This window comes from Ursus maritimus, unplaced genomic scaffold (genome assembly GCF_017311325.1).
Source record: "Ursus maritimus isolate PB19 unplaced genomic scaffold, ASM1731132v1 scaffold_27, whole genome shotgun sequence".
In the NCBI taxonomy this organism is placed as follows: Eukaryota; Metazoa; Chordata; class Mammalia; order Carnivora; family Ursidae; genus Ursus; species Ursus maritimus.
Genome location: NW_024425230.1, coordinates 19,271,153 through 19,290,791, shown reverse-complemented (window position 1 = coordinate 19,290,791; position 19,639 = coordinate 19,271,153). Strand labels below are relative to the sequence as shown.

Sequence of the window (19,639 nt, the reverse complement as noted above, 5' to 3'; positions counted from 1 at the left end):
TGGGATGTGAGGAACTCGGATAGACCTAATCTGAGCCCCCAAGCCCATGGAGGGATTCCAGGGGTCAGGTGGGGCACCAAGCCTTCCACCGATTCCAACTTTTTTCTTTGTTTTGTTTTGTTTTTGGTGGAATTACAGGGTAGGGGGAGGTTCAGGAGACAGGCCAGGAAACCACCGGCCAGCGCGTTGAACATCTGGTGTGGGGAACGCTTGGAAGTCCGCTCGGAGGATGTGGGGAAACACCTGGCAGAGTGCTCGGGCTGCGGCAGGGGGAGCTTGGATCCGGGATGGCGGAGGCCGTGCGGAACGAATCTGCTGGCCGCGCCGAGCTCAGGCTGCCCACGCCAAGGGCCTGCGTGGCGGGGACCCAGGGGTTCCGGCCTCTGACCTTGAACCCATCAGATACAAGGCCGAAGAGCGTGAGGACCGGAGCAGGAGGCTTGGAGAGGGGGAGGCGCCTGGCGGATGCCTCAGCTCTGGGACTGGGAGCTGGAAATGGAAACATCCCCTTGGAAGGGGCCCAGCCGCTGAGTCCCCAGGCCCCCCACAGCCTCCTCTGTCTGTGGAGGTGGGCTTCAGGGCTCCCACAGTCTGGTAGGACAGGTGTGCTCAGGTGAAGGGAGGCCTGGCCAGGAATCATGGGGCGGTCTTGTGGTGAGCTGGCAGCAAAGCGTGCTCTGTGTTGAGGGGGCTAGGAAGGAAGCATGTGGGAGCTGAGCTGAGCTGGGGGGACAGAGGGAGCAGGGGAGCATGTGGGTTTTAGCAGGTGCGGTTTGTCACCACTATGCCTCGGTGCGGCTGGGGGAAGACAGGAAGCAGGGTGACCAGAGCCACCTGAGAGGATCTCCTGTGCCCCCAGGGGAGATCAACGAGGGCATGGGTATGTCCTGGAAGATTCCCAGTTATGTCCTGAGTTTCAGTCCTGCATAGAGGAAAGATGAGTCTTTCTTGAAAGACCCTGAGGGCCCCACAAGGGGACATGCGTTTCTAAATTCCCAAGGCCCGGGGGTCCCGCCTTCCTTCCCATGAGAACCCCAGCTCCCCCTCTCTGGTGGCTGAGCCCTGCCTCCTGCTTTCGGCAGAATTGAAGTCGACCCTTCCTAAAGAAAGGCCTTCCGGGGCCCTCAGATGGGGTCCCCTGTCCTCACTGGGTTACTGGCTCACTTCCTAGGGTTGTCCCAACGAAAATCTTCACTGTGTTCCTCGCTGGGGGAAAGAAGGAGAGAAAGCGCACTTCTTTAGGCTACGAGACAGCAACCCCCTTTGGCAGGTGGTGAATGTGGGGGATCTAAGGGCTGGGCCTGTGCCCACAAATAACCCAGGGTCCTGTGTCTCAATATACCCAGCGTATATTGCAAAAAATTCTCACAGTGGCCTTTGCTAGTATCATTTGCTCTCTCCAGAGAGGTAGCAAACGTGTGCTAAGCTTGTTTTCTGTGAGCTCGATGGGGTGAGCTGAGTTTATGTAGGGGAAAAGCAAAGTAGGCAGAGCGGGTCGCAGGACACCTGTTTCTGCACTAGGCATAGACGGGCCGGGGCAACAGTGAAATCTGGAAGAAGATCGGGAGGAGATCTTGCAGAGCACGTGGGGTCAGAGTTGCTCTTGGGGCATGGGCTGGTTTCTCCTGGTGGAAGCTGGAGAAGAGTACCCAGATGGAGGAATGGTGTTGTAAAGACACATAGGCATGAATCCATCAGGGGAGCTCAGAGGACAGTGAACGAGCAGCCCCTCCATCTGTCAGACCTATTTTATGTATTTATACAGGGAATTTATGAGGGAAAGCGCCTGGGGATTTGGCCAGGTTAGCAGAGTTCTCAAACAGCATACCAGAGGCCCCCCTGAAGGCACTGATGCTATGAGCTAATGCGTTGTTCTAAGCATTCAACACCCGTATCGTTTAAAGATACTGCAAGGCCATGCAATAGGTACTTCCCCCCCCCCACTATCTCCATTTTACAGGTGGGGAAATTAAGGATCAGAGAGATTAAGTAATCAGAGAAGATCATGGAAGGTTTAAGTAGGGGGCACGTGGGAGGAAGGAACTGGCACATTCGTTTGTGAAACTTTGTGGCCGTTATTATACATATTTATACCCTTCAGACACATTACTGTACATGCAGAATTTCACTGAGCCCTCATCACAATGGGTGGGGTATTTTCTTAATTTCACTCATGAAAACATTGAAGCTTGAGCCCGGCTGAGAAAATTGCCCAGTTCTGTCTCCTAAGATGTATTGAACGTGAATTGCTACCCAGTTGTGCTTCCTCCCAAAGCTATGCTCCAGCTCTTAATAGGTGCTGATTTACAAGGAGGCCCCCTTCTTGTCCTTTTCTTCTTTTTGTTCTTGTTTTCGTGTATTTGGAGATACTGTTGCCTCTGCCTGCACAAACCTTAGAATGCTCATTCCTCCCCCTCCTGCCTGAAGAGCTTTGGTCGGTTTCCTATAGGATCTGAGGGACCTGGAGGTCTTCAAGGCCGATGGCATGTTCCGTGAGTGGGTGACTGGTCCTGGGGTCCTCCTCTGGTTCACCCGGTAGTTCTCCTAGGCGTTTCCGCTTTCTGACCTCAAGATGTCTATGCGAAGGTGCATGCTCGAGGCTCCATGGTGCCCGGCCGTCTGTGTCTTGGCCTCGAGCTGTAGAGCTGGAAGGTACACCCTTGAACACGTTCTGCCCTGTGTTTGCTGGTGAAAAGACATAGTGTCCCAGGATGGACTTGGGGGATGGAGTTAGATGCCAGGGATGAGAGGACAAAGCAGCATCCCCGGGCAGCTGCTGGTGGAGAAGGGACTCTGGGGAGCCCGAGAGGCGGGACGAGCCCCTTGTAGGGGCATTTGGAGTGAGAGTTTGTCACCGTCAAGTTGGAAAGCAAACATCCAGGCCAGAGGAGGGGGAGAGAACGGGGGGCCAGGCAAGCTGCTGGAGGGACAGATTTCCAGTTGGAGCCTGAGTCTCATCTTTCAGCACCTAGCTGCTCAATTCCAGATGCTTTCCTTGGGGAGCTCTTTCGCTCTTTACTCTCGGCTCGGGCAGTCAGTGCTTAATGAGAGCCAGAGGGGTCCTGTCGCCGTGGGAAGGGCCAGCGCGACCTGTAGCTGAAGGGAGTGGGTACGGAAGGCAGAGTGGGTGAGGGAGGCCCTGGGTTTCGGTAAATGCCTGAGCTCCCGGGTCGAGCTCCAATGGGTAGCACCTGGGGCAGGGACACATCTGAACTTCCCTCTCACTCTCTGAACTTCTTGTGTTGGGAAACGTGAGCTGGAAGTCACCCCAGAACAGACAGTCCTCTGCTGATCCTCTCTCCACTGCTTCCAGAAACAGCAGAGTGTCTTATTTATTCATTCATCTCGGTGGGAACACGGCGTCTTGGAGCCCTAGCCTGTTACTCCTGGCCTCGGGGTGCACACATGCCCCCGAGGGGAGACCTGGTGCAGGTCGAGCTTTGTCACAGGAGACCGCAGAGACATTCTGTTAAGAAGACCGGGTGCTGGGAGGAAGGGTCAGGATGTGGGTCTCAGAACTGTCCCGGTTCAATGTGGTCCTGGTTCCTGGGGCCAGTCTTGGAGCCAGGACATAAATAAGGCTGCTCTTTGGAACTTTCTGGATCCTTTCCCATTCTCACTCATCTTTCCTTTCTTTTTACTGCTCCCTCAGCTTCCCTTCTTCCTCCCTCTCTGTGGTGTTCTCCTCGCTCAAGTCCCTAGCAGTGATTCAGAGGGAGTTCTCATCCATTTGTTCACTTGTCAAATATTTAGTGAGTACCTGCTGTGTGTTTTGCCCTGTGCTGGGGCCCAGTGCACCGACTTAACAACACACATCATGGGTCTCCGACTTGAGCATCTGCCAGCCCCCCTTTGCCAAGCCCCCAAAGTGGGCAGGGGAGTCCCAATCCAGCTAGAGGAGCCTTGGGATCGGACCCAGGCTGGCCAGCAGCAACGTCAGGTTCTGACAACCCTGAGCCCTCCTCACCCTGGGGCAGCCACAGGAGACAGTGGAGTCCTTTTCCCTATCTTTGTTACCCCCCATTTGGTGAGTAACGGGGTGCATGTTCTAAACTCCAGTCCTCCGAGAATAATTCCGCCGTGTTCCTCGATTGGCTCCAGCCTTTGAAAGGTCTTCTCTTAGAAGATCCTTGACATGAACTCAGGAGGTCCTCTTGTTTTTCTTGCCCGTGAATCCTCCAGGGATTGCTTTGCAAGAGTGGGTTACTGGGCTGGGCCAGCCATGCTGCGCTCCTCCGTCCATGGGGAGGACGGACAGGGTCGGCTGCAGACCACTGCAGCGGGTCCACAGCTGGCCAGATGCAGCCGCTGGGGCCGTGAGGAGCGGGGAGGGCACGTCTGGAAGGGCAGACAGAAATTCCTACCTCTAGCGAAAGCAGGAGTCCTGCCCTCTCTCGGCAGTCTCCTTCCCCCTCAAAGATGCAGAGCTGGCCCTCTGTCTCCCTCCTGCCACTTCAAACACCCACAGTTGGAGCTCCGGGAATGTTATTCTTCCATTTAAAGACATTCCATTTCATGTGTAATTAAATGTGTGGTATTGAATTGATGTTTTCTTCTGAGCATTTTTGGCAGCCCGAGACCCTCCGGTCTGGCTAGTGCAAAGAAAACACACACTTCTCCGAGATCCTCCCTTCTCTTGTTCCCTCTTACCCCCCTTCCCTGCCAAGACTCTCCGCCCTCCTTCTCACACACAGGCGCCCTCAGGACTCACCTCGTAATGTGAGAGCCCGGAGGCTGGGGAGCCCCTCTCTTGTTCTGGGAGGCATTGGGGCCTTGCATTTCTACCTTCTGGTACCGTCCTCATCTCCGGAAGCCGTCCTTGCTGCTCCTGCTGAGCTTGGGTGGTGGCGACCATCGGTGGCCAGAATGGGTTCCGTCGGAAATGATTCTCTCCCCATCCTTATAGATGTGATCGGTTTCCACCGCGTGCTGTTGCCGGGTCAGAAAGCAGCGCCCTCCCTGGGGGTAGGGGTGGCAGAGGCCAGGGGGCTGTCATGAGTGATGGGGAGCAGGATGGCCCAGCCTGCTGTTACTGGACTCTACAGTCTGATGGGCCACCTCTCACCGCTGGGTGACCCTGAGCAAACTGCTTCCTCACCTTGAACTTCGGCGCCACGTTGTGTTTAAGACAGCTGTGAGGACAAGTGAGATGAGGTGTGTTGAGCCCTGAGCACGGTGGGTGACTGGCTCTGGGTACGTGCTCTCTCGATGGGACGTATTTGTATTATTAGCCAGGGCATCAGGGGATAGCACAGAGTGAGACGGAGGCGCTGGGGGAAAGATCTGAGATGTCTCCGCAGTGGGGCTGGGACCGAGTTAGGCACTGGGGGTGACAGCGGGCTGGGCGAGCCCATCAGGCCTCAGCTAAGGGAACACCCGGCCAGCCCTGAGGGATGCTGGGAGGGTCTGCTTCCGAGTCCCTTAGGAAAAACAGCCTTCGGGGAGGGACAGTCCCCGGCTGCCTGCGTGCCTGGCCGGCTAGGACCGTCATCAACCAAAGCACCGAGGTGGCCGCTGGACTTCTGTGACGCTATCCCGGGTCTGACTGAGGGAGCGTGCTGGCTTTGGGGAACTGACTTTGCTGCTGGACACATAGCCCAGTGAGGACCACCGTTATTTATAACCACCGACCCTGGGACGTCTGGTTGTTTCTTTTCCTCCTGATCAATAGTAATCTTTAGTAGGTGGCTGTCTCTGCCTTCGATGTCTTTATTCCACTGTCTGACCAACCTCCTCCCGCAAACTATTTTGGACTCTGAAGAGGGACGAGGTTGGACAGCGCGGTGGCAGGCGTGGGTTGGACATTTAAACTGAGCCACCCGAGCAGCCTCAGCCATTTTATTGCAGGAGAATATTTTGACCCCTTTTCGAGTTTCTTTCCAAGTCACTCTTTGGTTCATGGTAGGTTGAGCTCTCGGGTAGAATGAAAATCCTGTAGAAGGGAAGGAACACACTTGTCTTAAATGTCCATTATGTTTCGGAGAGTTCTGGTGACCTCTATTATCCAGAAAGTGTGCGTCTGTCCTCCGGACGACTCTGCCGAGTAGACAGTCACATACCCATTCTACAGAGAAGGAACTCTGGCCCGGGGGTGGAGAGGGCGCAGTGAGTGGCAGGATCAGGGTTCAAATACAGACCTCTTTTCCCAAGTCCTCCATTTCTCAGTCCCCCCCATTTTTCGTGGGTTTTATGCTTCCTCTTCATGCCCGGTCAGCAGCACTGAGCACTTTATGCCTGGCACATCCCTGTTTTCCCAGCACTTGGAGGTGAGGCTGACCATCGTCACTGATGTCTCCAGCCACGTCTGTCCGTCTAGCAGACCGGTGCAGGTCACAGAGGGCACTGGGCAAGGCAGCTCAGGTGAACGCAGGGAGGACGAGGGGCTAACCACAGTCTGCCCGCTGAGCTCTGCAGGCTCTGAGGTCTTCTGTATGGAGGTGGCTGCAAGCTCCTTGGATTAGTGATTCCGCCCTAGGTCAAGCTCACTCTAGGCCTGGAAGACCTCGCCGAAGTGAATCGCATACATATGGTATAATTATCTTGGTCCTCGGTACAGAGGACAATTCACGGAGCTGTCACTGAAACAGAAATCCTCATTCTGTTTTGTCTGGTGAGCCCGTTGTCCTGCGGGAAAGAGAAACTCTACGGATGGCTTCCTCTGGCAGAGCGCAAATGGGGTCTGTGTCAACGGAAGGAGCCAGGGAGGAGTCAGAGTAGAAAGTCCCAGGAGCTCATGTCGTCTCCCAAAGACTGCTCCTCCTGGGCTCTGGCCCCTGGCTCTCTGCAGCTGCCCCTCCTCCCTAGAGATCGGGAGGTGTTCCCACGGCCTGGGCTCTGCATCCCTCTCCCTTCTCCTCCCCTGCCAGTGTCCCAGCATCTGAGCCTTGTGACCCAGCCTCTGCTGGGCCAGCCAGCCAGGCAGTAAAAGGAGATTGATGCCCTCTCCTCCTAGGAGAATCCATCACTTTTTGGCATGCGGGTCAAATGGCTTCACCAGAGGCAGCTCTGAGCAGCTCTGTGAGAGCTAAAAATAAGCACAAAAAGAGGCCCCAATAGACAAGAGAACGTCAGAAATGAGAATGGCTCACTCCCGCCGTCCCCCAGGGCCTGAGCAGCGCCCTTTCCTCCCGCACTCTTCCCCTCCCACCCCTTCTCCCCTGGGGCCTTTGGGAAGGTGCTCCTTCCTTTTCCCTTGGGCGATAGAGTCCCAGGAGAGTGGGGTCAGAGAAGTCGGACAAGGCTGGAAGAAGGGGAAGACGGAAGGTTGACCTTCTGTGGACCGAATGGTCTTAGTGGCCACAGAGTAGGGAAGGACGGAAGAAAGGCCATCCCGAGTAATGGAAGGAACCTGAGCTTGGGAGCCGTATAAAGGAGAGAAGCCTTCCTTGACCATGCTCTGGCGCTGTGAACTTTGGAGAGCTAGCCCTGCCTCCATTTTCTCATCTGTCAAAGGGGCACAATAACCCTTGTCTCTCGTGGTTATCGTCAGAAGTGAATGTTGACCAAGGGGTAGGATTGGCCACAGATTAATTTCCCTTTGCCCTGCTTCTTCCTACTTAGGTTCAGGGAAAGCAGCTGCTTGGATGGTGTTTTGGTCTAGAGTCTTGTTGGTCCATGGGGCTGTCCACTCGGAAGTGACTCGCCTATGCGTTTGGCCCACACCCAGCCTCTCTCCGCTGAAGGCCCCCACCCGCTGTGTGGAACTTCTCCTCCCCATGACTGGTGTGCGGGATGCTCTCTCCTGGGGGAGGATTTATGGTGGAATGGAATCCATATTTATTTTCCATCCCTCCTGCTGCCCTTTCTAGATCTCACTGCCTCCTTTGTGGACTAAGTCAGGTATTGCTCTCAAAATACTTCTCCCTGAAGACAACTAGAGTGAGCCAGACCTGTTGTTTCCTGAGCCACTGGGTGTTTCTGAGTCTCTGAAAAAGATCCCTTTGCAAATTTGGGGAAGACGCTTTGGTCCATGGGAGGCTTCCGCTTCGTGTTTGCAGAGAGCAGCAGAGTTCCCAGTAACGTGGTCACCTGCTGCCCCCACTGCTGCGTTCAAGGCCCACAGCTGTGAATGCTACCCCCTCCCATGCTTGGGGGTCTGCTGCTGCCGCCAGGCTCTCAAATCCTGGGATACGGAGGGAGGGTTGAGAAATGGCTCCCTGTTTGCTGCCTCCACTTGACTTGTCTGAACCTTTCTGGGCCTGTGATTCTTGCTGCTGAAAGAGGGAGGGGAGCTAGTGGGCTCTGCCAGCTCTCCATGGAATTCCTCTGTCCCTCTGTCCTCATTCTGCACTCATGGCAACTACGAGGGAGAAGACCTCGGGCGGCTGGTGAGGTCGCTCAGCCCAGAGTTGGACTAAGGGATCCAGGGATTTATACGCTGTTGCTTTGCCTTCGTGGAGATGTGTCCAGGACGGAAGAAGGCGAGAGAGGCGTGATCTTCATTGCAAGGATGAGCAGTTGAGGCCCTGAGAGGGACCTTGACTTAGCCTGGGCTGTGCAGCTAGGTGGGGAGGAGGAGGCCGTGGTAAGTCTAAGATTACAGGCCTTCAGGTGGTGAGAAATGAAGAAAACATCTGTGGGCGTGGGACTGTTAAGAGCTGGCAAATTCCTCCCCTACCAATACCATCCTGTTCCAGTGGTTCTCGAAGGCGGGTGCCCGGACCAGCAGTATCAACATCACTTGGGAACTTGATAGAAAGACAAATTCTCAGGCCCCAACCTGGACCTAGTGAATGGGAATCTCTGGGAGAAGGGCCCAGCAATGTGTTGTAACAAGCCTTCTAGAAGATTCTATTATAACTCAAGTTTGAGAATGACACCACCCTCTTGCAGTGCTGAGGGAGGTTGGCGTTGGAGTGGGGTCTAGGGCCAAAGGGGGCTTGTCCCCTTGTGGTTTGGCTACTCTGGCTGGTCCTGATGCTCTGGATTCCAGTCCCATCTCAGCCACCCGGTGTGGACTTCTGACTTGGCCCTTGCTTCCCTTTCTTGTAAAATCATATCCACAATGATGCAAACACCAAAACACACTGACGTTTTAGAGGACTTGAGGAATTACAAACCTTCACATAAACAGCTCATGCGGTAGGTAAGTAGAACTTGTTTATCCTCCCACACCCATTTTACAGACAAGGAAACTGAGTCCTCAGATGCTTTGTGAGGTGCCCAAGCCAATTCTGTGTGGAGGGTCCAAGTCTCGATCCGGGTGCCCCTGACTTCTCATGCCTCACTAGTCCCTGCGTGTTCAGAGGTGTGGACTTGGCCTCATAAGTCTGCCTCCTCAGCCCATCTGCGCTCCGTGGCCACGCCAGGACGCTCACCTTGCAGGACCCCGTGCGTCATCACTGGTCACCTGGGAATGATTATGCAGCGAAGAGCAGATGGCCTCCCCCAGAGGTCCTGACCTCCCGTTTTCTCTCAGTGGGAGACTCTTTAGCCTTCCCTTCGAGGCCAACAAATCCCGTGCCTCAGAGGCTAAGAAACAGTGACACAGGGTGTAAAGGACGGAACCGATTTTTAATTCGCTTGTTGTGAAGACTGGGGCCAAGCCCTGCCGTGCGGGGGCCGCCAGCTGGCGGTCACATGGCCCGTGAGGAGCTGCCACCAGCCGCCGGGAGCCTGCAGGTCTGTCTTGCTGGGGAGGAGAGAAAAATGGTCTGCAAATGCTTCTGCCCACAGAGCCTCCCCTGCGGGTCGTCTGGGATGCGGTGGGGAGACCAGGAACTCCGACAGAAAAACAAACAAACAAACAGATGTGTATAGTCTATTCTGAAAGCAATTCCGAGCCAACCTGAACACCAGAGCCTTGCAGCCACACCCGTCTGCGCCTGTCGCTGTCCCTTCGCTCACGGGACGGTCGGCCTGCCACGGTCCTCTGTCTTCACTTTTCGGTTTTTGACAAGGTCGTTTGAGTCCGTCCCCTTTCCCAGCGCTGTGACGCTCTTCGTCACGTTCCTACAGGTGGGCGCCTGCCTGTTGCACAGTTAATGGGAAGGTCGGTGAGCTTTCATCAGCAGCCCACGGCTTGTATTATTCCTCCGTAGCACTCTCGCCAAACGGGGGTGGGGTGGGGGAGGGCTGAGGTCACATCCTTGCTTTCTCCTGGCAGACGGACTTTGGCTGGCTGAATCAGTGGAGGCAGGGGCAACCCTTCTCTGCACAGACCGTGGTTCCGGGGTGCTCTCTGGACTTGGCCTTCATGATCTCATTGGTCTTTCGGAGGAGCGGGATTTTCAAGTAGAGGCTTCCCCCAGATAATTTTAGCTCCCACTTCGTAGTCTCTACCGCAAACCAGACACTATGCTAGGACTTGTGCAGCCACTATGGTATAACAAGAGCTGTGTGTGTGTGAGCGTGTATTTCAGATTATCCCAGGCGCTGGGCCAAACTCCACAAGTGGGCTCTCTCATTTAATCGTCACAAGAATTCAGCAAGGAAGGTATGGATGGATGTTAATCCCATTTTACAGATGAGGAAATTGAGGCTCCGGGATGAAATCACTTTCCCAAGCTCAAAAAACCAGCAAGGAAGTGGTGGGCCAGGATTCAAACCTCACTATTTAAAGTGCCGTCCACGGGCCCGTGGCACACAGGTGTCCGCGGGGGGTTTGTTAGAAGCGCGGATCCTCAGACCTACTGAGTCAGACCCCGCACGATGCCCAGGGGATTCCTGTGCCAGAAGCCGTTGAGACTGCCATGTGCATACATGCTGTTCAGCAACTATACCTGATTATTCCAGAATCCTGTGCATTAACTAGTGTTGACTCTGTTTTCCAGCTGCGGCGGGTGTGGTGTAGACAGATTAGGGGCAAGTCAGGGGCAGAGCTGAGATTGATTGGGTTCTGGGTCGGACTCACACCGCAAAGCCATGCCTGTTGTCATGAGTGGGTCGGGTTCGTGGATTCGTGGCCAAGTCTGCCTCTCCGTGCCGTGGACGCAGGAGCAGCGCTCCCCGCTGTAAGGAGGACGGGTGCCTCGAACTGACGGGCTGCTCTCCCCTCTGTCCCCCTCCTGCAGATGTGCAGCACATCAAGAGGAGGGACATCGTGTTGAAGCGGGAACTGGGCGAGGGAGCCTTTGGGAAGGTCTTCCTGGCCGAGTGCTACAACCTCAGCCCGACCAAGGACAAGATGCTCGTGGCCGTGAAGGTAAATCCCAGAGGTCTGCAGGCTCCAGGAAGGAGGAGGGGTGGCTGGGAGGCCAGGGAGCAGGAAGGAGAGGCTCGCTCCGTTCCAGGGGTGAACTGGCGTTATGTTATCAGATGTAATCGGGGCCCTTGCTCCGGGGTCAGTGACATTTCCTCTGGCTTCGGAAGGCCAGAGCTGCAGCGCCTGAGGGGACTGGGGCAGGGGTGCAGCCGGAGGAGCCAGTTTGCCGGTGGAAGAGCCTGGCTCTTTCCCGTCCCCAGCTGCCTGGAAAGTCACTTGACGTTTCTCTGGAGTAGAGTTGAGTGAGGGGTGGGCGGCTCGAGGAGGCTCTGGGAGCCCCCACTTCAGGGCAGCAGAGGTCCCTGGGAATAGAAGGAGAGGGGTGGGGAGGGGTCAGCTACTCGGCACAGGGAGATGAGTGAGTGAAGGTGGAAGCATTTCTTAGAGCTCCCCAGGGACCCAAGTTCAGAGCCCAAGGGGCAGCATGCCTGAGGGTATCTGCCTCCTGGCACCACTTAGATGGGCCGGTAACCACAGGGCTTTTGTCTTGCTGAGCCGGCGAGATCTGCAGCTGGGGCTGAAATGCATGGGACAGTAGAGAAGAGAAAGCTGCTACCAGCTCCCCACCCCCATACTTCAGCCAGCAGGGAACAGCTTCTCCTGTAAATCAGTGTTGGACAAATCGCTGAACATGATTTGTACAGACAAGAGCTGAGGAGCCTCTCGGGGGCACCTGCAGGTCTCAGGAGCCCTGCTCCGGAGCGTGGCGTGGCCTCTGTGGGTGCCCCAGGAATGCTTCTGAGGGCAGTGTGGATTCTGCCTGCTGCTCTGGGCTGAGAGCAGGGGTTACTGTCCCCCACTGAGGATGTTCACCTGGATCTCAAAAGAGTTTCTCCCTTAGCACCGAGGGCTCCGATCTCCCCCCTCACAATGAGAGTTCCCTGCTTCCCTGACTTTTGGGTCTGTGTATTCATAGCCTTTTTTTTTTTTTTTTAAGATTTTATTTATTTATTTGTCAGAGAGACAGAGGGAGAGAGAGCATGAGCAGGGGGAGAGGCAGAGGGAGAAGCAGACTCCCCGCTCCGCTGAGCAGGGAGCCTGATGCTGGCCTCAATCCCAGGACTCTGAGATCATGACCTGAGCTGAAGGCAGACATTTAACTGCCTGAGCCCCCCAGGCGCCCCTGTGTATTCATAGTCTTGTATGTCTGCCGGTTGTGTCTGTCCACAGACAGCAGATGACAGTGTCCACGGATGCTGTTCAGGCCCCAGGCATAGCGGGGGGCATCAGAGAGCCTGGGTGGGAGGCCCAGCCCTGCCACTGATAAGCTGTGTGACCTTGCATGAGACACTTAGTCTCTTTGACCCTTTAGCTGTATAATGGGAAATATAACACCTCCTCCTTAAAACATTGGTGAGTAAATCACATAACCGATGTAAAATCCTTAGGACATCGCTTGGGACATGGTAAGTGCTCAATGAAGAGTTAGTTGCTACTTGTTTTTATTACCACTCTTATTCTCGAAGTTGGTTTTATTGGATGTGCTTAGACACATGACGAATGACCTGCCGAGAGCGAACTGACCATCTAGGATGGGGGGTGCTGAATTTTTTCTCTTAAAGGGCCAGATAGTAAATATCTTAGGCTTTGAGGGCCACATGCTGTCCGTTACTATGCTCAACTCTCCCCAAGAAGTAGGAAAGCAGCATAAACAATAGGTAAAATGATGGTAGGCCATTTTCTAAAAATATATATATATATGATATATACATATATATATATAATACATATGTAGTACATATATAATACATATATATATATATGTTTTATATATATATTACAAAAATAAGTGTTGTCTGCTGACCCACAATCTGGAAAACAAATAGGGAACTAGATAGAGTATTTCCTCTGTGAAGGCTGATTATTATTGCTAGATAGCCTGAGAATAAACTTGCTCAGTGTGTCTCCATAGACACGGGACGGTCAGATGAGCGAGGATGTCTTTAAACGGCTTGGACCAGGGAAGTGGAAAGATTTCTAATTTTGTCCCCAAAGAATCTGCACTTTTCTGAAACTTTTAATTTATGGGGTGACACAAATCCGCTGGGCATTCCTGCATCCCTCTGGGGACTAGTAAATGAAATGGACATTTTTGTGCTTTGAGCAGGAAATGGAATGATGGCCCCAAACCTTGAGAAATGTTTCTCACTCAGCAGTCGGGTGTTAAGGGACGGTACCCAGATCTGATAACACAGAAAATGTGTTTCTGTTTTCATCCTTTCAAGAGGGTTTTCTTCTCTCCTTGAGTCTGGGAACCCGGAGCAGATGAGTGCCCTGGGATTGTATACCATTGCTACTCAGGGGACCCACGCAGACACCAGTCCCTGGGGAAGACACTCATCTCCTCTGGAGAAGGGCCGAGAAATGGTGTTTTCTGCTTCTTGTCCTCTTCGGGGTTTATTTCTTTGTGTGGGTTCCTTCCTCTTGCGTTTGCTCTCATACTGGTGCAGGGTATTGTAGACTTTCAGAGACCCCATCCAAGGATAAGCCAAAGATAGGTTTTCCCAAAATTGTGGTGTTAAGTCAATTGGCAAGAATTTTTTGCCCCGTGGGTGCAATGGGGGAGACAGAGAAGACATCACCACCTCTGTTCTGAAGATGCTTGTAGTCTGCTGGGGGGCACAAAAGAATACCCAGGAAGGAAGGAGAGCAGGACAGGACAAGACATCATTCGGACATATGGGGAGTGTAAGGCTGACATTAAAATCACATGATTCATATTTTAAAATCAGTGATACCATTTTGAAATAGTCATTTGACAGAGAATATACTTATTCACAAGATCTCAGAGAGTCTCCTCTGATAGCCAAATAGCTGATGGGGGAATGAGAAAGGGGTCCGACCCAATTCATCATCAGAAAAACGCATATTGAACCATAATGAAATGCCAGCGAACACCACGCAGAATGGCTAAATGGCGATCATACCAAAGGCCGACAAAAATCAGGAGCAACTGCAGCCCTCTTCCTCTGCTGGTGGGAAGGTGAAGTAGTCTAATCATTTCGAACAGCAGTTTGGTATTCTGGAACTTTACTGTAACGTGTGACCTAGCACTTCCAGACCTCCATCCGCTAGGTATCTGTCTGCCTTTCTATCATCTATCCATCCACCCACCCACCTACCCGCCTGTTTACCCACCTACCCATCCGTCCATCCGTCCGTCCGTCCATCCACCTACCTACCCACCACCCACTTTTGTTTCTTTCTCTCTTCTCCTTCCTTCCTTCCTTCCTTCCTTCCTTCCTTCCTTCCTTCCTTCCTTCCTTCCATCTATCTGGAGATATGTCTAATAATGTTCATAAAGCATTATTTACAACAGCCAAAAACTGGAAACAGCCCCAAATAGCCATCAGTAGCAACATGGATAAATTAATGTGGTGTGTTCATACAATGGGAAGCTATTCAACAAGGAAAATGAGTGATCTATAGCTATATGTAATAATAAAGAATCTCAAAAACACCACGTGGAATGAAGAAAAGATATAGAAATACACACACATATATATAAATACATGTATGTATCTATATCTCTATATCTCATCACCATCACCACATATATATATATAATGTTATGTGTATGATCCTACTTAAAAACAGGTAAAACTGAACTCTAGTGGTTAGGGATTTATATTTAGGTAGTAAAAACAGTTTTACAAAAGCAAGCCCATGAACTCTGCAAGTCAATAAAGCGGTTACCTTTGGGGTGAGAGAGGGAATATTGGAAGGGCGGAGCATGGGGTGGAGGCATTTCTGGGGGGTTGGCAGTGTTTTAGTTTTTCCTTACATTGAGGATACAGTGATGTTAGCTTTGCCATAGTTCAATGTGCTATAAAAGATTTTTATTTCAAAGATTGATCATATTCATAAAAATATGCATAATTTATTCATCTCATCAGTATTTACCGAGCACTTACTATGTGCCTGGCACTGCGTGAGGCACTGGGGATGGAGGAGGCAAGGGGACACACAGGCCCATGCAGCTCACATCTCACAATCCTGGAACATTAGAGCCCGGAAGGGATAGTGGGGGGAGGGGGTTGTTCAGGATGACGACAACAACATCTAACAGGGAGTGTTGATTATGGCCGCACTGTAAGTAATGTGTGTGGGTTAATGTTCTGTTCTCACAAGCCACCCTAAGCGTCAGGCACCATCACTATCCCCATTTTACAGAAGTGGACACTGAGGCCAAGAAAGGTCAAGCATACTCGGCCAAGGTCCCACAGCGAATCAGTGGTGGGAGCACTTACGATCCAGGCAGCCCCTCTCCTTCACAGATGAGGGGTGAGCCCCACGTCACTGCCTTTCCTGGTTCCCTCTGTCTCTGCATGCGGTGTTCTAGGTGAATCTCAGCATTGCTCCGAGTCATGAATTCTCGTGGTTTTATCTGGTGTAGGGTTTGTTCTGTCTCTGGAGGCTTTTGTTTAAACTTCCATGAGCTGTATAATCGACTTCCGAGATATCTAAGTGGGTCATGGTTTTACTGTTATCTTAATTTTATTTCTCCCTGTTTGGGCTACATACCTTCTTGTTTGTTTTTTTAAATAATTATTTCTTTACTGTCTTTGAGCATTTACTTACTTTAACATCTCTCTCAGCCTATTCCTACAAAATTAACTTTACCTGTGGGAAATTCCTGTTGTGCTTATTGAGAATTTTAAACATTTGGGTCTACCCTATTTCTTCCAGTACGTCTGAACTACACCTCTTGAGTTCCTTTCCGTTTGGAGAGTTGTTTTGTTCCTGTTTTGGGTGTTCATGATTTCCAGTTTCAGTTAGTTTGCATTGCAACAGGCATTTAAAACATTTGTGAAACCATCTGAGTGCAGAATCTCAGATTTTTAGTATTTTCCCAATTTCTTAAATAGATTTTCCCCTTATTCTTAACACTTTTTAACCACTGACCTTTAGCAGGGCTTTCTAAAGTCTTCACCTTAGGTTCCATAAAAACAGGCAACTCGGGACACCTGGGTGGCTCAGTCATTAAGCATCTGCCTTTGGCTCAGGTCATGATCCTGGGGTCCTGGGATCGAGCCCCAAGTCAGGCTCCCTGCTCAGAGGGGAGCCTGCTTCTCCCTCTTCTTCTGCTGCACTCCGCCCCCCCACCCTGCTTGTGCTCTCTTGCTCCCTCTGTCAAATAAATTTTAAAGACATATTTAAAAAGATAAAGATTAATTATTTTTTTGAGAGAGAGCACGAGAGTGGGAGCACAGAGGGTGGGGGAGGGGCAGAGGGAGAGGGACAGGGAGATCTTTTTTTTTTTTTTTTAAAGATTTTATTTATTTATTTGACAGAGATAGAGACAGCCAGCGAGAGAGGGAACACAAGCAGGGGGAGTGGGAGAGGAAGAAGCAGGCTTATAGCGGAGGAGCCTGATGTGGGGCTCGATCCTGTAACGCCGGGATCACGCCCTGAGCCGAAGGCAGACGCTTAACCGCTGTGCCACCCAGGCGCCCCAGGGACAGGGAGATCTTAAGCAAACTCCCTGCTGAGCACAGAGTCCAGTTTAGGGCTTCATTCCATGACCGCAAGATCATGACCTGAGCTGAAATCAAGAATCGGATGCTTAACCGAGTGAGCCACCAAGATGTCCCCAAAATTACTCAGATCTTTAAAGAAAAAAGAAAAGAAAAGAAAACCAGCCAACTTTTAGTACTCATATTTCATTGGTTTCTGTGATGTTTCATTACATTAAGCAATGACATTAACAGATGGATCATAAATGATTTTGGGAAACAATCACAGCTGACCCTTGGCAAGCTCCCCTCTGGGATAGAAGTCTCTGTCTGGTTATCCAACTAGCAGTGAGTATTCAGGGCATAACAGGTTTCAGTCAGGACGTTCAGTAGCAGTTAATTATATCCCTGTGGATATAACTTAGTGGAGAGGTTTTTCTGGCCGAAAGAACACATGTGCAAAGGGCCTGCAGCAGGTAAAAGCTTGGTGGGTACCAAGGACAGAAAGACCAATGAGACCAAAGTGTAATGAGTGAAGGAGAGGAAGGGCATGGGAGGAAGGGAGGCAGAGAGAGATGGAGAGACCCGACATTTAGAGCCCATGACTGTGTGAAGGGGTTTGGATTTTATCCTAAAAACACCTGGAAACCAGTGGCCAGTTGTAAGCCAGGAAGCCGATGAGAGCAGGGCACCTGTGCTTGTGATAACTTAGCCAGCTTCATCTCATAAAATCGTTTGGGAGTGTCAACAAGGAGAAGCGACAGTGGACTTTGAGAGAAAAGGAGAGAGATGATTTTTATACTTAAAAAGCATAGATTGACATGCATGTGTGCGTGTTTGAATATTTAAAAGTGCGAATATTTAGGATTGTGTGTATCTCTGCACACATTAAATGGGTTTCGGTATACTAACGAAATCTGAAACCAAACACTTTGAAACTTTTTTTGAGATGAGAGAGAGAGAGAGAGAGAGAGAGAAGGGGAGGGGCAGAGGGAGAGGGAGGGGGAGAATCTTAAGTAGGCTCATGCTCAGCGCAGAGCCCATTGTGGGATTCGATCTCACCACCCTGAGATCATGACCTGAGCCGAAATCAAGAGTGGGGTGCTGAGCCACCCAGGCGCCCCAAGAAATTTGAATATTTGTGCCATCTGGACTGTTTCCCTCCTATCTGACCAGGGCTGGGGCAGACATGAGATCTGATGCACGTGGAGGGGAAGGTCAGAAGGTGCAATGTCCTCAGACTTTGGTGGAAAAGAAAGGAGATGAGGTGGGGGCAAATTCCAGATCTCTCTGTTCTATGGATACTGCTCAAAGGACCTAGGGGAGCCTGCTTGGCTTCAGAGACCCTCTGGCGAGACCTGTCTCCCTGCAACAGCAGTTGGCAGCCGTGGTGAGCCCCGGTTCCGCCCCTGGTGCTCACTGGTGCCCCTGACTGGCGATCCGCTTTGAAGTTTCCCAGCCCCGAAGAAGGGGTTGAGCGTGGACGCTGCTGAGAAGAACAGGAGAGCCTCTGAGCTGATTTCCCCCTCATTAGTCTCCTCCTGTCATCTCTGTCCCAGTTGCATCAATCCCTGGGAATTGGGGCCACCTGCAGTCCTGGCCCCCAGATGCCACACCTGACCCCTTGCCAATTATATAGGAACTTCAGTTTGGAGCCAGGAGCTGGAAAACCCAGTGCGAAGGCAGAAAGAACTGGCAGTGGACAAGGGCTGTGGAGGGACTGGGGGACAGCAGTTGCTTTGTGGCCCATCTCCCAAATGAGGAACCCCTGTGTGCCTGGCAGTGTGGAGCACCAGGCTTGGGGACGCTGGTTGGCACTGCTTGAGAGCTGAGAACGGAAAAAATCCCATGACTGCCATTGGCGTCCAGACGGTGCGAGAGAATGATTTACAGAGATGGAGAGAGGCCATTTGGCTGGCCCCAAATTTGATCTACTTTTCCCTCTCATAAATCCAGCATTCCCATAAATCGTTGTAGTCTTCCATCCCACCCATGCTGGGCTCCTCTCTCCCCACCCATTCTTCGTGAAAATAAATAAATCACCGTCAGTCACCCTCTACCCACGGCCCAGGCCACACAGCTCAGGAGCTGGGTCGCAGAGAGGACCCCTCTCACTGTGACTCTGCCGCCTTCCACGCAGAGCAAGAAGCCTTTGCAAATGCCGTTCTGGATGGATGTGGACACAGTGGTATGTCTTCTTCCCTGAGAAGGCAGTCCGAGTCGAAGTGCAGAGCCCGTGAGATCAGAGTGGGCAAAGTTAGCAATGGGCTGGACTGCCCACCTCCCTTCTGGGCTTAATCGGCCCTACCTGCCCGGCATCCTCGCTGGGCCTGGCCGCTCTGCCAGAAGGCCCTTACCCAGCCCTCTCCTCCGCCCTCCCACACCATTGAACGTCTGTGCCCCCCATTCCCTTGGGGACATGCCTAGTGGCCAGTTCATCTGGTAAATTAATTCAAGCAGGCGTGTTGGCCAGGAAATTGTCCCCAGGCTCCAGATTCAAGCTACGGCTTCTTGCATGGTCTTTGGTAAGTCACTTCCCCATTCTGGACCTCGGTTTCCTCACCTGTCATGTGGGAAAGCTGCATGAGATAAATCCCGGCATTTCTGTCGATGGTAGAATCATTTCATCAAATAGGTTTTTGGTGAAAGCTACAAAGTTTGAGAAGAATGAAAGGGGGTGCCAGTCGAAGTCAGAGTGGGTTTGATCTCTGGCTAAGAGACCATGGCCGTAGAGGCATTGCCACTGAACTCTGGGGTCCCAGAGATGGCGGAGGTCCGGTTTAACTCTACACTTCTGTCATCTGAGATGTGTGAATGCGTACTGACTCCCACACGGGGCTGGGCCTCAGTTTCTCCAACTCCAGCAATGTGCGGGTAGAAGGAAGCTGGTGATATTTAGGGCCCTGTTAGTGCTCAAAGCACATCATCTCTCATGTGTGCTAGTGACTGATGGAGGTCTGACAGGCCCTACTAGATAGGA

The 19,639-nt window shown here is 52.1% G+C and overlaps 1 protein-coding gene across 2 annotated transcripts in view; it reads left to right on the top strand.

The window, feature by feature from the left end:
* NTRK3 (neurotrophic receptor tyrosine kinase 3) overlaps positions 1–19,639 on the top strand; it is a 367,569-nt gene that overhangs the window by 296,679 nt on the left and 51,251 nt on the right. For both annotated transcript variants that reach the window (XM_040642769.1, XM_040642772.1), the window contains exon 13: positions 11,013–11,143. In XM_040642769.1, the coding sequence (XP_040498703.1) occupies positions 11,013–11,143 (131 nt within the window). The remainder of the gene's footprint in view (positions 1–11,012; positions 11,144–19,639) is intronic.